Source organism: Lepeophtheirus salmonis, chromosome 1 (genome assembly GCF_016086655.4).
Source record: "Lepeophtheirus salmonis chromosome 1, UVic_Lsal_1.4, whole genome shotgun sequence".
Lineage (NCBI taxonomy): Eukaryota > Metazoa > Arthropoda > Copepoda > Siphonostomatoida > Caligidae > Lepeophtheirus > Lepeophtheirus salmonis.
Genome location: NC_052131.2, coordinates 21,917,502 through 21,934,476, shown reverse-complemented (window position 1 = coordinate 21,934,476; position 16,975 = coordinate 21,917,502). Strand labels below are relative to the sequence as shown.

Sequence of the window (16,975 nt, the reverse complement as noted above, 5' to 3'; positions counted from 1 at the left end):
TTGCTAGTGCTTGCCTTCTATCCAAAGCATTAAAACAAGCTTTACTTCCCTCTAAATGTTATATACAAGTAGTGTTGGATAATATTTAGAGAGAAAAAAGTAGGATTTCTTTTCTTCAAAAAGAGTGGATCAGACATATCAGTTCGGTCCAAATAAAATTTCTTAATTCCAGGCCTGGTTCTTAACAGTCTTTTATGGAAACTACAATACCTGAAGTAACGTAGTTACTACTAACTACGTCATTTGAGTTGTTGAAGTTTTATCATAATTCATAACCTCTTTCAAAAAAACAAGATACCTGAAGTTAAAAATAGGAGTTGTGTGATTAAAACGTAGTATTACACGTTCTACCTATGATTAATTATTTTCTTAGTTCTTAGTTTCTTTTACTGAAAATATTACAATATATCTAGGAACGTTGTACTGAAAGACCGATGTATCGGTCTTTAAGACCATTGAATAGTAAACAAGATCGGAACGATAAAAAAAAAAAAAAATGGCGGAAGGGGGGAAGACTTATTAGGAAACCAGACCTAGGACCGAAATAGTACTATATATAATATTAAATAACCCCTTTAACAATATCTCTTCAATGTCTCTTAAACCTTTTAGCTAATAAAAAGTAGTGAGGCGACTGTAGCCCCTCTAATTAATTTCTGATTTTTATTATAGATTTCTTCCTCATTTGGGCAAATTATACAGCAGAGCAAAAAATTTAATACTTGAAATTTTTTTCCAAAAAAATGAAATTTGAAATTTAAAAAAAAATTTAATATTTGAAATTTTCACTTTTGAAATTGTAATCCTAAAAATTTAATGATCTGTAAATCGCTATGGGTTTTTGAAATATTTTCGCCAAAATGCAATTTTTTTTTTTTTACAAAAATAGTTTCTATTATTTTTTGAAAAAAAATAAATTTTTTGTAATTTTTGAATTTTTTTTTTCAAAAAAGTTTAATTACTGTTATTTAAAAAAAAAAAAATTTTTGTGTAATTTTTGATTTTTTTTTTTCGAAAAACTTAAATTTTCGAATTTTGATATATGTAATCCTGTAACCGCCCTGAAGTACAAGTTACACGTATATTTCGTATCCCCATGACACACTTCATGTTAACTATAATACAAAGGCCTAGATCTTGAACTATATTATATATTTTACTTATTTCATTTGTGGATCTTAGATTTAAGGATGCTTTGTATTTAGTCGTCACATATTTAAAAATAGAGTCAAGGGATGATTAAAGATTGAGGCATATGAGTCGAGACTAAACCATGGGACTCACTATTACAAATCCCACGATAACTCAAAATAGTGAAATATTTTAAATACACAAACAAGGGAAATTTTTTAAATAAAAAATATGTTGTGTCATTATGAAAGATGTCCTTAATTTGTCTTCCTAATACTCCGCTCAACATATGTACATAGTATTGTGTATATGTGCTGTCAGAAGGAAAGCTTAGATTTGAAGAGAAAGGAATACCCTACAAAACAGACAATATCGAAGATAACGCTTATTAGGTCAGAATAAACAAAGTGAAGTAAAGAAAACAGAATTGACATATACTTCAAAGAAGTTACTGATTTACTAAAAAAAAAAAAATAGTAAAATTTGGCCGTTAATGGTAAGAGCCTTTATTTTTCAATCTATCAAATCCAATATACCCATTTTTGTATTATTTTTTACGAATTTTGTCAAGGATTAAAAGTTTAATACTTTGTTTTGAGAGTAGCTAGTTATAATCTAACAAATCATAATCCCATAATAAGACATTAACAACTAATTGTGATCATGATGCTCTTCTTGTGTGCTTTATTATTCATTGCATAAGCACAAATACCATTGATCAACTCAAGTTTTACTTTTCTCAGAATAAGTTGTGTAGACCCTATGTAAGCCAACAATGTTGGTTCATAATTGGAAAATATGCATACCAACATTCCCCTCAGATTTTATTTAGTCTCTAAAATATCTCCCAGTTTAAAAATCATAATTACACCCCTAGGCTCATTGTACAAATAATATATAACAAAATGTACGGAGTTAGAAAATGATCCATATAAGTAGACAAAGGTTTTTAACTATTCTTTAATAATTCTTAGTCTATTTTCCTTGTGACTAGTACAACAGTTCATAAAATTGTTTCTACTATGTATGTCATTAAGAAATATTTTTTTTATTAAATTATATCAGATTATTAATGAGTTGAATTACTCAAAGATTAATAAAAAATATTTAGTTCTTTAACTATGTATATCTGAAATCCTACTCACAAAATCTATATTATTGCAATCCTTTGATTAATTGGACCAATAATTTAGTGGAGCAGAGGCCTCGTAGTTTGTACTCACAACCTGGAGTCGATTCTCATTAAACTGCGAGTGGGTATGTTTCAATCATTTCTTTCTATTCAAATATTTAAAGAATTGTTGGAATAGACATGAATCCCACTCCGTATCTAGCAATGATATAGGGAGGTTGCAACTACAAAAAGTCTCGAATTTATTATTTTTCATTTCATTGTCCAACTATAAATATAGTGCTCCTTGTCTACTAATTAATGTATGTTTATTAATTATATAAAAACTTAAATATTTTAATTTTATCTGTCCGGTCCTGATCAATTTTGTCCCTCCTAGGATCGGTCCTTATATGTATTTTATGTTAACTACGTCGTTTCAGCTGTTGAAGTTTTATCATAGCCTCTTTCCAGTAGACAAAATATTTAAAGTTTAATTAAAGTAAGAGATGTGTGGCTAGAACGTATAATTTTGGAGTAATATAACTATGTTTTAGCTATAACTTATTCTTTTTTCGTTTTCATTTTCTTCAATTCTAGCTAGAATGAAAATAAAAGACTACTAAGAAAGTAAGACTAATATTAATTTTTCGACCTTTTTCGCATCTCTTACAATATACAATTATATATAGTCGTATATATATGTATACATATATTAAATAGGTAGATACATGAGTTCTTGTTGGAGGATCTGAATTTAATGACCCCCCATTGTATGCTTACATATTTTTTAATATTCTTTGTCAGTTCTATCAGTAGTTGATTTTTAATTGACTCTTTATAAAATATGTAGTACTATATATTTTCTAAAACAAATGTGGTTCTTTACATACGTAGGATATTTTTTCTTTCTCCTCTCAAGGAATTCTTTATAAAACGCACCTTAAAAAATTCTTTTTATCATTTTCAATTAATTAATTCACTATTTTACAACTTAAATTCATTCGATAGAAGTAGGTAGAAGTAGGTTATTTTTCTTCTAAGTTTACGTCATGAAATATACATAGAGCTGTAAAAAATATTACCTAATACGAAACTTTAGGTAGCTGAAACCTAAACAGTGTTGCTGTTTTTTTAAACTTTCGAAGCCTATTATTATTATTCATTAATTTTTGAGAAGAGTAAGTGTCAAAAGCGTTTGCATTTATTTCAGAGTTCCATTGTAAGATCGTGCACAAATCTGGGAAATCAAACTTCGTTGGCGATATCTTTTCAAGACTCGTGGGCTCCGTAAAGGCCAAACACCTCCCTTTTTTAGAATTGGTCATATAGGAACAATCTTCTTCGGATCTGAGAAGCTTGGATTTTAAGACAAGGCACTTCAATACACAAAGATTCGGGCGAGCTACCCAGATTGGTTTTGGCTTGCGACCGCATTTTAGAGCCATAGTGTCTTCAATGAAACTCTGTAAACAAATTTCTGATATGTCTTACTCCCTTTCACATCCGGATTCAAAAAATACTTTGAGATGTGTCTAAGTCTTATGCGTAGTCCTATCTTAGAAAGGATGTAAGAAAATTGACGGAGAGCTGTATAGTGTGTCAAAAATGCAAAGCGGCAGCACCTTTTACAAAGCGACCCTCCCTGATTTGGTGTTGTACATGTAGGATCTCTACCCTCGTCTAGGGGATATACCCACCTTCCAACAGTGTTAGATAGAGCTACGAGGTGGATAGAATCCCTCCATCTAAGTAATAAAGGAGCAAACTCAAAGGTTAAAACCTTGTTCTCGGGATGGATTTCGAAGTTCGGTGTTCCCCTTTCTATTCAATCAGAGAGGAGATCCCAATTTACTGGAATGCTTTGGAAGCATTTGGGACGTCTTCTTAGATTGACATATCTATTTAAAACTTCTTTGAAAACTTCTCTGTCGTCGAGGATGGTTAGCGAAGGAGAGCCGTGGCTGGAGGTTCTCCCTTTTTTCCTTATTGGCATAAGATCAGCCGCCCCTGAAGTTCAGTTGTTCACTGCTGCTCGACTGAGTCCTTGATGTCTTATAAAGTTTGGTGAGTGGTAGCACACACTCTCTTGTCGAATACGTCTTAAATAGCATATTAGGCGGGGTACAGTTTGGGTAGGAGGGTTGGACTATTGGCTCATTCTGTTGTAACCAAGTCAACAATTTCTGGCCTCTCTTGGTTGCTGTTGAAAACAGTTGCCAATGTGTATGCCTTTACCAAATCCTTCACATACTTCCTCACAGTCCAATAATTGCCATCGAGAGTTTTGGCATGCTGCTTCATTGTCTTGATCGTATTTCTGGTGATCGCAGTGTCTAAGTTCTCTGTGAAAACATTTGAATTTTCCGCTGTCTACTACTGCCAAGAGTCCCTGTGAAGGCTCTGCCTTGATGCCACCATGCTTTTAATCTTGTAAACAAGACTCTGAGAGTACCCTACGACCTTCATAATCTCTTTGACACTCATTTGGCAGGGGAGAAAAATCAGACACCCTTTGCCTTTTCGCCTTTATACTGAAAACCGTTGATTTTGGATTTTTTTTTTTTTTTGGATATTGTGTATTGACCAAAATAGTCCTTACTTTTAATAATACAAGCTAATATTTTCAAGTATTCACCCTAAAGTAATCCAAATTGATTTAAAGTGAAGTCCAGAATTTTACTTTGTGCACTGTATGTAGTATTATTGCATTTCTAGTGACAAAGATGACAAAATTAGAATAATTTTCAGGAAACAGAGAAGTAAACTCTATTAATAATTATGCCTCCAACAGTTTCTCACTTTCCGTTTATAAAACAACCTATGACCTCAGTGTAAGCACTTTATAGCTAGAGTTGTAAATTCTAAGCTCATATGATTTGTAAAAAACAACAAAAATTGACATAGTAACCTCTGGCAATTTGAAGAATGTTTTGGAGACGATCAGCTTAGATGTCCTGATATATTATTAAATTAGCTATGAACAGCTATAAGAGGAATGAAATGCATAAAAATACCACTCCTTTCTAGCAAGGACGCTCATTTATCTTCAGTGTTACTCTCCGTCATGAGCTCATGTACCAGTAGATACTTTATACCTAGATATTATCTCCTCAAGAACTAAAGACAAATGATTATAGCTTGGGCGAATAAAAAGCACTGCTCAGATTGCCAATTACAAAAAAAACAAAAAAACAATATACCTTAGAAAATCCTTCAAATTTATAACTCTATCAATAACCATACCGACGTCATTACTTTGATAAAACTGCATGCCTCGCCAGTCATCTCACTTATTTTGTCATAGCTGAAGCTCTCCCTTCCTCTGCCTTGATCACTCAATCATTCAATGTCACTTTAAGCAGTCTTCTCCATATCCAATTCCTTCAGACTCTAGACAGAAGTGAGTAAACATATACGTGTATTAACAAAAATCGAAGATTTTTGTTTTTCATTCTTTGCGTCTTCTCTTCTCGTACATAATGTTACGACGTCTTTATAGGTTTTTATTTTTGCAATATTATTATTTCATGACCCTCTTAAAAATTGCATAGTTTTTTGTTTTTTTTTGTCTGATGTATATTTATAAGTTATATACTAGATGTCTTCCAGGTTCAAGATTTAAGCTTTAAAAAAATAATACACGTGCAACTTGTTAGTTGCACGTGTATTTATAATTAATTGTATTATTCTATTTTAAAGGATATGTTGTTAACACCATTTCATTTCTCACTTAGCAACGCTTTTCAATACATTTATGTTTATTCTAATTCTGAAAAAACAATACTTCAAGGATACAATTTTTTAAATTAAATTAAAACAGTGACTAAAATATATCCTACGAATAATAGTATATTGAGCTTAACTACATTTACACATACATAGTTCATTATGGTATCATGAAACAATATCAGCTTCTTTATACTTTTTTGTATATTGGATTCCTAAATAATTATAAAGTTTGTAGGAATTTATCTGGAAATTCATTTGCATATAAATTTGAAACATAAAAGTAGATGTTTAACTGAAATATTTGTCATTTTTTTCATAATTTTTCAATTTTTTTCATCAATCGTCAATTCTCTATTTTTAAGAAGAAATACCACAAAACAATGCATTTTGAATATTAAATAGTATACTTTAATTTGAACATTTTTGGGTTTTTTCTATTTCTCAAACATTTTCTTAAATAATGTTTTCATTATTTGCAAAATGAACCAATTATCGAGGGTTATTTTTTTATGTGACTACATTATTATCCATAACTTTTATATTCTTGGAAGTACTAAAAAATTTTTTACTATTTACATTGGGAATAAGTGATCTTAACTACTTTTTGGCAAAATTAGTGGTTAATAAGTTTTTTGTAAATTTCTTATCGAAATATTTATTTGGCGGTTTTTGGTCAAATAAAGTTGGACTTCTCAATTTTTTTTTGATATAATTTGGTATGTTATTCAAAGTTTTTTTGTTTCAAATAAATTTTTTATATTTATATGAACACATGCAACTCCTTCAACCCTTTTTAGCTCTTCCATTTTGTTCAAAAGTCTTGTGAACAGATAATTGCAGATCTTATTTACTATCATTGCACATCCATGTCAATATTTACAGTCTATGAAGACATAATATAAATAAAAGATAAGGAAATTATTTTGCTAATCAGTGATAATTAGTAGTTCTTAATAAATATAATATAAAGATAAACCAAATCTACTGAATTAATATTGGATATGTCTATAAGACAGAAAATACAGACAGAGAAATAGGAAAGTAAATATATCCCTACTCCTCGTCCACATTTTTCCTATTGCTATAACTTTTGAGTTAGGAGTAACATATGAAGACACTTACTTGCGGCTCGGAAACTGCAATTTCAGACTCGGCTCGGACTCGAAGTTAGAAAATTGTCACCCGAGGCCCACAAATGTCCTTTTTTTTCAAATTATTACTATTAGAAAGATGCCAACACAATAATTACACATTTAAAAATCGTTCAATTATTTCAAAATAATCATAATAACTGTAACTTTCTCAATTGTTTATATTTTGTCCAATAAATATTAAAACTATCGTATTATTTGTTAAAGTTTGAATTTTTTTCTATAAAATAACTTATAACACACTCTAAAAAAATGTTATTAAAAAAATAATTAGTAGGTTAATAATTTATTTGTATGAAGAATAAGGTAATCACGAGTTTATAATTCCAAGTCGATGACAAGTAATTTAAATATAAGGAGGATTCCCGACTCACAAAGTTTAGAAATTGCGTTGATATTTATATTTTCAACGGAAGTGCGTTGAAGTTACGAATTCACTTATCTTTTTTATCTCACATAACTACTTAACAGTTACTAAGAACTATAATATGGGAATATAATAGCAGAATAAACTTGCATTTGTGATAAAAATATCAAAAATATAGGTTTACATTATCTTTGAGAGTCTAAGATCGTCTTACACTTTTTTCAATGACATAAAATACTAAAAAGTAATAAAGGAATTAGGAATGATGCTTGAAATATCCAACATCGACATATAAGGTCGATTTTTTGGTAGATTAACGGACAAAGTAGAACTATGCCCTATGGATCCTTCTTTATTGCCCGTATTATTTTCTGTTGAGTATTTAGGTAGATTTTTGGGGGAGTATTGGGCAAAGAGGCAAAGTAGAACTATGAAATCATACTCCACAAAGTCTACGAAAAATGATACAACAATAAGGAAGTATCCATACGGCAATACTTTGCCTGTTGCTCAACCAAAACTTGAAAAATTGACCTATAATAATTCATACAGACTAAATATCATACTAAGCGCGAACTAAGAATTATAAATTGAATTGTGATAGAGATGAGGGATATGTTTTTTGTAAATGATTGACACTGAAAGAACTACAATAAATAAAATTTAATATTGGATGTAGGCGAAGAATTAGAGTGGTCTTAAGTAGGAATAGACTCAAGATTTTTATTCAACGAGCTGTGGATGGGGCATAAGAACTCACTCTCTGTTCCGCAATAGGTAATTTATTCGAATATTATGTTCCTTTGTGGCACTATCTAAATACTTATTGTAGTATTCGGACTATATCATAAATCACGAAAAGATCAGGTTAAACTGTTGTATCAATGTTCGTCTACGAGGTTATAAGTCACTACCACATACCTTGATGTTAAAGAACATTTGTAGAATGAAACATAAAATTAAATTTAAAATAACATTATTATTATTTGGTAAAGTTACATTTAAAGTAGGAGGAGTTCAGATATCCAAATGATTATATAATAATTAATAGGAGCATGAGTTCCACTTCAGTCTCATTGAAATAAAACTTCCGATTTAACACAGAATTGAAACTTTGAAAATACTGACAACTCGATTTAAACTCAGGTTTAAAGGCTCCAAATTTGACTTTGCATTGAAGTGGAATGACTTGTAACTCGATTTCAACTCAAATTGACTCAAAGACTTGATTTTTGATACCGAGCTTATAAAATATGACTGTTAAACAACTTTGGTATGTATTTATATATAATTAAACTAACGTCTAGTATATTCCTATTGAAATTGAAAATATTTAAAAATTGATCTGCATGGAAATGCTCTTTCTAAATATTTTCCTCCCTTACACCCTCACCCACTTTGACATGACATAAGCATTATGTATAAAATCCATTCATTATGAATGATCATTCTTTTGCAATTGATATATATATATATATATTTTTGACATTCAAAGACTGGATCATAGAGAACCATTATATTTTAGGACAAAGAACATAAATAAATGATCTGCAACATTTATTGAGATGATTAATTTAAAAAAATTACCATCTTGGATTGTTTAGCACATCAATATGATTGTACCTAACTATCCCCGAACAAATTATTATGGATCTTCCATTTTTTTTCATATATCTGATCTATGTAATGCTTTATAACTCTGTGAACATGATAATTTGATTATGTAATTTGCATGAAGTATTACTTTAGAAGATTAAAGTTCAATGTGTACAATGTATCGTTTTATATTTTTTTCAAGTTGTACTGTAAATAATCTAAGGAGGATATGTTAGCTTACATTGAAATATGTGTCTTGTTTACTTATACAGGGAACACTGAACTGAATATGGAATCTGCTCTTTTTTTTTCTGGACGGATTGAGTCTATGAGCTGTTAAAGTTTTAATTTACTGTATTTACTTTAATAATATGAAAAATTATTTTGCACTTGAGTCAAAATAAGCCCATGCTAAAAAATATATCGGTCCACATTTATTTCAGTGTTCTCTGTCTTTAATAGTTTGTTTACAAAATCTAGTGGAAAAATTATAATATTATTTAATATATTAATTAGTGTTGTGTCACGAGTAAAAATTGCATATGAAAACTCAAGTCATATGAACTAACCAAAAGGTGTCGAAAAAACTTATCTACACTTCTCATGTGTAAAAAAACCAAAATATTACTCAGACCTCGCCAATTACTCGAAAGTAGGCCTCTTCTCTACACTCAACCTTTTTTTCACATAAGTACAGCCAATAATAAAAAAATGAGCTGATCTCTGATATGGTGTATTTATAGAGATGGGATATTTGACTCCATTTACCATTTGAGTCTATCTGAAAATCATCGATACAAGTCCAGTGAAACTGTGTCGATAATTGTTCGAGTCGACCCAATACATATATAAATTTTGTATATACTTTATACAAAATAGTTCGATATGATTTATTTCTTACAAAAATAGACAATAAGGTATATCTTAATCAAAGTCAATAATTTAATAACTAGTCAATATGTATTCATATTGTAAGGCTGTAATCAACAAAAGGTAGGGAGGTCTTTTTTTTAGTAATAGTATTTATCGGTTGTTAATGGTGAGTAATCCATGGCCACATCGATCAAGCCCTCAAAAACAAAACCGTGAATAAGAGGAATATGAATGACAAATACTCAAAATATATTGGCTATAACCCGACTATGGTAAAAGATTGATCACTTGATTATATAAATTGTTGAATTACGATTATCACCAGAATTCAAATAAGTTAAACCAATTTTGATTTAATCTGCGTAACATAAATTACAATAACGAGTATCACTCGAAACTGTAGAAGCAAAATAACTAAATTATTACTATATATCCTACTATATGTATATTCAACTTCAAAATTGTATTTGGTGAGCAAGAAAAATTAATAAAAGATGAGTACCCATTTTAATTGACTTATATTGCGCTCCCAAACTACATACTCGACCCGTCACTGCACCTTGTAGAGAATATATATTTTTTAGATTACTCATACATAATTGAAGTATGTCGGTATGTTTAACATTATTACTGCGATCATTTGTATAATAATATTATGTGAATAAAAAATGGTTGAGAATGCATTTATCAAAATATAGAAGAATATACAATCTAGAACAGTTCTGGAAGCGTTTAAGTCGAATTGAAGATCAACTTCCCATATATTCCTGCCTATGTTTTTTTTTTAGAAACGAAGTGAGATTTGTGTTCATTTCCTTACTCTTTTAACAAGTTGCAGCTATTCCAATAAAACATCATGGCAGTTAAGCTTCTCTTCTCCAAAACATTATTCAAATTGTTTAGTATAGTAGGCCATATATTCCACAGATATAAGTATTTGTAGATACAGTAATTTTTAAGCATATTTTGCAATTATCTTGTCGTTGTTATAATACTAATGTTATATTACATAGTTTTCAAACAATACATCATCAAATATTCAAAAAACATCTCTTCTTTGTTTTGACTTCTCTATTATTTTATCAAAAGAATAAAACTTTTTTTATATACTACTCTGATAAAACAGAAACCATGATTTTGTAATTCTAATAATGGATATCTCTTTTTTACAAAAAATTAAATTTTGAAGAATAAACAATGGTTCAAAAGTTTTTTGAACTTTTTTAACAAAATGGCTTTTTTTTTCATTAATAGAAAATTTCAATGGACAACAAAAGACACCTTGTGTATGTGTAGCAAAAAAAAATAAAAAAAAAAAATCCAGAACTGAATTGAACTCCAAATGAGAAAATAACGTTTTATTTTTGATCATACATACAACTATTTATATAAGTAAATAATATGAATAAACAATTTTGTAAAATTGTTTATTTTTTTAGTATAGATGTGACTCAATCGTCACTACCACAGAACACGGGAGTTGGACACCCTGTGTAATATAAATATATTTTATAGAAACCCACTATTAGGAAATTATAAGTAACTATGAGATTACTATATGAGTATCCCCATCACTTTTGCACAAAACGAGACGAAGTCAAAACGTCGAATTACAAAATCTGAAATATGTAAATAAATGAAACTCCCAAAAAATATCAATTTATGGTAAAGAGCGTCCACAGGGGGTTGTCTGTGACCCCCTTCAAATAAGGAGTTCTACTTTTTACTTGAAATTTAATAATGAAATTTTATATAATTTTTTGAGGATAAGTATATATTTTCTGTGAATAGCAATGAATTTTGGTATTTTTGTTAAAGAATTCCAAAAAACCAAAATATTTATGATTCTGCGGACCCCCGTGATATTAATAAAGTTATTTGAGCTTCTGTATTTAATACCTTAAGCATCCTTCATATTGGGACATAATTTGCAATATAAGATAATCTCTTTAAAGCAGTGACTCTCAAATTAGAATTCTTCTCACTTTGCCCGAAGGGCCATGGAGTTGATTACTAACATATTTTTATTAGATTGATATATTATTGTATATTTTATAATTAAGTGTACAGATGAGTCTAAAACTATTCGTACCCTCGTAAAAAATGGATATAAAAGATAATTAGATGTTCATGTTGGATCTACAAACTCATTTAGAATATGCCTAGTCAATCAAAAAGTACTTTTAACTATAAAAAAATTAATAATTTATTCACTTTTCAAAGTAAATGAACAAAATATCATTTTGGCGTTTCATAAATATTCATACCTAAAGAGCAAAATGACTTAGTATATTGTGACATTGGACTCTGGCTTTCTTCAAATGTAGAATACACTTGGGACAAATCCTTACCAAATTGAGGCAAACACTGGAATCGAATTTGTCCCACTCTCTGGACAGCATCTCCAAAGGTCATCGAGATTTGTTGGATGTCTTTTCCAAACTTTTTTTTCTTCAATGTAGTCCATAGATACTCAATAGGGTTAAGGTCGGAATTTAGGGTTGGCCAGTCTATGATATTAACTGTTCGCCTATTGAACAATTCTTGAACTTTCACGTTGGAATAGTGTTTTTGGAGTTGAAGGCTTGGCCCTTCAGTTGACAAATAGGCTGATGCTAGTTGTGGCCAAACAACTCCCCCTTTGTCTCATATGACCACAGCACAGTTCGCCGGAAGTTGATTTTATCATCTTTGTGGTCCTTGCCAGCTTCAGCCTAACCTTTAGGTGCCTACTCTTGAGGAGTGGAGTCTTTTTGTCACACAACTCTGGAACCCATTCTTATTCAAAACCCCTTGCATATTTGATCGGCCAACCAAAGTTTATGTTGCTTCCAACTCCTCCTCATGGGTTTGAGAGTTGTTGCTGAATTCTTGGCACCCTCTGAGACTGCATATCTCACTTGTGTTTCGTTTAGTTTGGACTTCCTACCATGTCCAGGAAGATTCTTAACATGGACAGTTCTTTTAAATTTGGAAATGGAAAACTGGATGGAAATGTCTTTGTAGCTGTCACTTTGATTATGGCAATTGACTCCAAGTTGGAGTATGTCCTCACTGTACTCCTTGGTCTCGGTCATGTTGAGTGTTGAAAATCACTTAAGTAAGAAATTGGCTTATCACACTTTTATACCTCAGAATATAGTTTAAGGAAATTCTTGATCTCTCGAGTACTTTATAGAAGTCTCTTAATCTTTCATAACCTCACTATGATAAAAAAATCCGAAAATGTGTTTGTTATTTTTACATTTCTGGAGGTCCATAGATACTTATTTTAGAGTCATTAAAAAATATTTTAAATAAGGAGTTGATATTTTTAGTCAATAAGTAGTAACTATTATCAAAAACATTACTAAAAGAAAATTAAAAACAATTGTTAGAGATTTCCTATATATATATATGGCAAATCTTGAAAGAGTACGTATAATTTTGGGCTCAACTATATCTTAATATAAATATAAAAATAATCAAGCCCGAATCCAAAAGATACTCAAAATACATCCATTTTGATCTAAGAAAGATGCTCAGACAAGACTAAAACAATAGTTTAATATGTTGAAGGGTAATTTATCCCTGGACTCATTGCTTGACAAATCAACCAAAAAAATGTAGCCCCACCTTTCAGATTTAGATAACTTTTGGCACACAGCCTCAAATTCATGAGTAAATCAAGTGTGCCGAATTTCAGGAAATAATTTATAGTCGTTTATGAGATATAGCTGCTCGTCCCAGTCCCTTTTTAGCATTGTTTTATTGTTTCTTCCCGGACGCTACTGTTTCTTGTATATTTTTCTATCCAAGAGAGCTTACCTCTTGAGATTTGGCACTTGACTATTTTAAAGTGTGAGAATTACTAAAAAAAGGTCAAAATGGGAGTTTTTAAATCTTAAAACCTCAATTTCGATTTAAAAAAACATAAAAATTCTAAAATTCACTGACAACTACATGACCAAGAATTTTAAAAAATCCCATATCTAATGAAGATGAAACTTTGGCAGAATAATCTACATATTTAAGGGTATCACTGTGCAAAAAAAAGGGTTGGCTTTTTTATCTTATCTTTCAGGGTAGGATATCAAAGTTAAGTTACTTTTTGCACGAAATTTTGTCAATTTTACGTACATCTTTATATCTGAAGCTTATTTTATTGTTTAAATACAAATATAAAAGAAAACGGAGCTACGGTTATTCATAATGTTGAGTAGAAGTTGACAAATAAAAAAAAAATGTAAACATATTTTGTATTCCGATTTTTGTACATTTGAATGTCTTTCGACATTTTGTCTGCTCACCATCTAAATTGAAGTTGAAAGTTGAAAAAGTGAGAAAAATGCTTATTTTGATGCCTATAAGGGACCTTAATAAATTTTTTATCAACATCCATCATCTATTAAAATACTTCATCAAATAATATAGATCTCCAAAATGAGAGAGAATCTTTTACTTCTAATAGTTTTTTTACTGTAATTTATAAAAATATTGGAGGATTGAGTTTATGATATTATATACCATGCAAATCTTCCCTCGAGATATGAGCAATGTTGTGAAACAAATTCTATTCTTATATCGAGTGATCACTGTATTGTCTTTATTATGTACTTATCCAAAAAAAGATTGATGTATATATATTTAATAATCTTTATATGAACGAAAATAGTTATACTAATATTTGCTACAAAAAAAAAATGACAAAGATTCTTTTTACAGGTCCAAGCCACACACTTATATCATCAAAAAAGAGGGGGAGTGGATTCAACTATATACATACATAAGTATAAACATGAGAGTCTTGAGTTAAACTTGTCTTCAGAAATGTATAAATAAATATATGTATATTTTAGTCTAATTAGAACATCAAGGAGTCAACAAGAAGACTAATATACATAATAATGAATCATCAGGGTGAAGTTTTAAAAAGTGATAAATTTGATCAACTGGAAAGGATGCAATGGTCTTCGAATTCCTCTTCTACAAAAGGACCCAAAAGGCTTTGTATTTTTTGCCTTCTTGCTATATTTTTACCAGTTCTATGTCTTGTTGTTCCAATATACATGAGGTTTCAAGCTCTTCGTCCCCATTTCCTCACACTCTCACCCTCAGATATGAAGCTTTTGAACCAAGTGAGTGCTTGCTTTCAATTATGTACAAAATTATGATTGACTTACAATTATAACTACATAGCTAATTTATCAATGCTGATATTCTATCCCTTAATTCCTTCTTTTTCAGGAGAGCATGGTCTCTACATTTTGGTGCGAAAGTCAAAAGATATCTATGAATTCAAGTTTCAATGCTTATATCCTGAAGGAGCGCCCTCAAATCAAACGCTTTAGACAAAAAGTCTCCATGAAGAGACAAATGGTGTTGAAGGATGACATCAAGGAATACTGGGGATTTTATTTACTCAAGGGATCAGAGGTGAAAGTACAAGTTTGTGCAAGATATCCTGGGGCCAATTTTATTGTTGTTGAGAGTTTGATAAATGCTAAACGATGTGATTATTTGGGAGAACTAGACTCTCTTGAAGAGGTTGATGAAAAATCCAGTGAGTTTGAATTCGATCCTTCGTCTGCGATGCCTAATCAAAACATGAGCATCATGGATCCCCATGGCTACATCCTAGAAAATATATCGAAGCCCTACACGGATTCTAATGGGACAAGAAATGATTCTATGATAACTGACAATTATGTGACGGAAAGGAAGTTATTGGATCAATATCTATCACTTTTTAGAAGTATTCCACATCAGAAAAGACAGATTCTTTTACGAAGGATCGCAGATGCACTGAATAATAATATGACATTAGAACCATTAGAAGATAGAAGAGAGAGAGATATTGGAGAAGAATATGACTTTGGAGGAGGTGAAGAATTAGACCGAGAAGATGAGGAAGAAGAAGAGAGTCGGATATTTGAATTGATCAAGAATGATAGAATCAACCAGGAGAATCGAAATGGAAATGTCGATCTCTCAATGGAGGAATTTGCTTCCTCTTGGTCTAGTAGTGAAGAAGCTTTACAAAATTGCAATGGTCTACTCCATAATGTCCCTTTGACTCCATCTATCGAATGCCACATCAATGGGTCTATTAAATCTGCTTCCACTGAAGTAAATAAAATATGCAATCATTTCATAATAACCTGTACCATTATATAATTATAGGTTACACTGAGGGTTTCCCAATCCGGATTTTACTACTTTATATTCGCGAGTGAGAACGAAATTCAGGACAATAATTTATTTGCTACCTTTCAGATGAAAAAGACAGTCTTTGACATTGACACACACCGTTTGGAAAGCTACATGAACCAAACCAATTGTGAATTACCTCTACGCTTTTGGTCCAAGGATCAAATAATCCTGGAGGCTCCCCCAAAAAACAGCGAGGAATTCAATGATTGCGATGACATCTCTGCTGTGTCCTCCCTTCCCCAATGCCACCGAGTCATAATGGCAGAAAGTATATGTGTTCCGAGAACATATGTATACACAGTTCTTTTGCTCATGGCTCCAATGTTTATTTTGATTTTTGCTAGTATCTAAAGGATTTTTCCATCTTATGGAATGCGATAAAACTATATTTATTACAACAGATATTCCTGTACGTACCTGGTCCACATATTAGACACATATACATACTATACCTATAAATTTTCATATCCAACTATAGTTCATGATTTGATATAAAAATAATTTATTTAAATGACGTTCATACGTGTTCACAATATTATTATTGATTTTTTACAACATTAATAAATTTTGAAGTTTACTGACATAATTTTCCACCAACATAATAAATTCTTATCTATTCTTTGTCAATTATCAATTAAATAATATCTTGAAACTCTTAGTTCCGTTATGATACTATGAAATGATGCTTCTAATCCCAATTTTTTTTGACCTGTTTTGTACCAGAGATGTGTGACAAGACTCAGAATAGTAGACTCGATTCAAAAACCACAGGTCGGACGTGCTACTTGTAACTCGAGTGATTTGAGGCTTAATTTACACTTT

At 30.7% G+C, this 16,975-nt stretch overlaps 1 protein-coding gene across 1 annotated transcript; it reads left to right on the top strand.

Annotated features, from left to right (window-relative positions):
• The first annotated feature begins 1,492 nt into the window (after positions 1-1,492).
• Positions 1,493-16,773, top strand: LOC121120596 (uncharacterized). Its single transcript, XM_040715475.2, has 5 exons — positions 1,493-1,627; positions 14,666-14,730; positions 14,800-15,078; positions 15,188-16,069; positions 16,124-16,773. The coding sequence occupies exons 3-5, from the start codon at positions 14,848-14,850 to the stop codon at positions 16,502-16,504; spliced, it is 1,494 nt and encodes a 497-aa protein (XP_040571409.1). The 5' UTR covers positions 1,493-1,627; positions 14,666-14,730; positions 14,800-14,847; the 3' UTR covers positions 16,505-16,773.
• Positions 16,774-16,975: the final 202 nt, after the last annotated feature.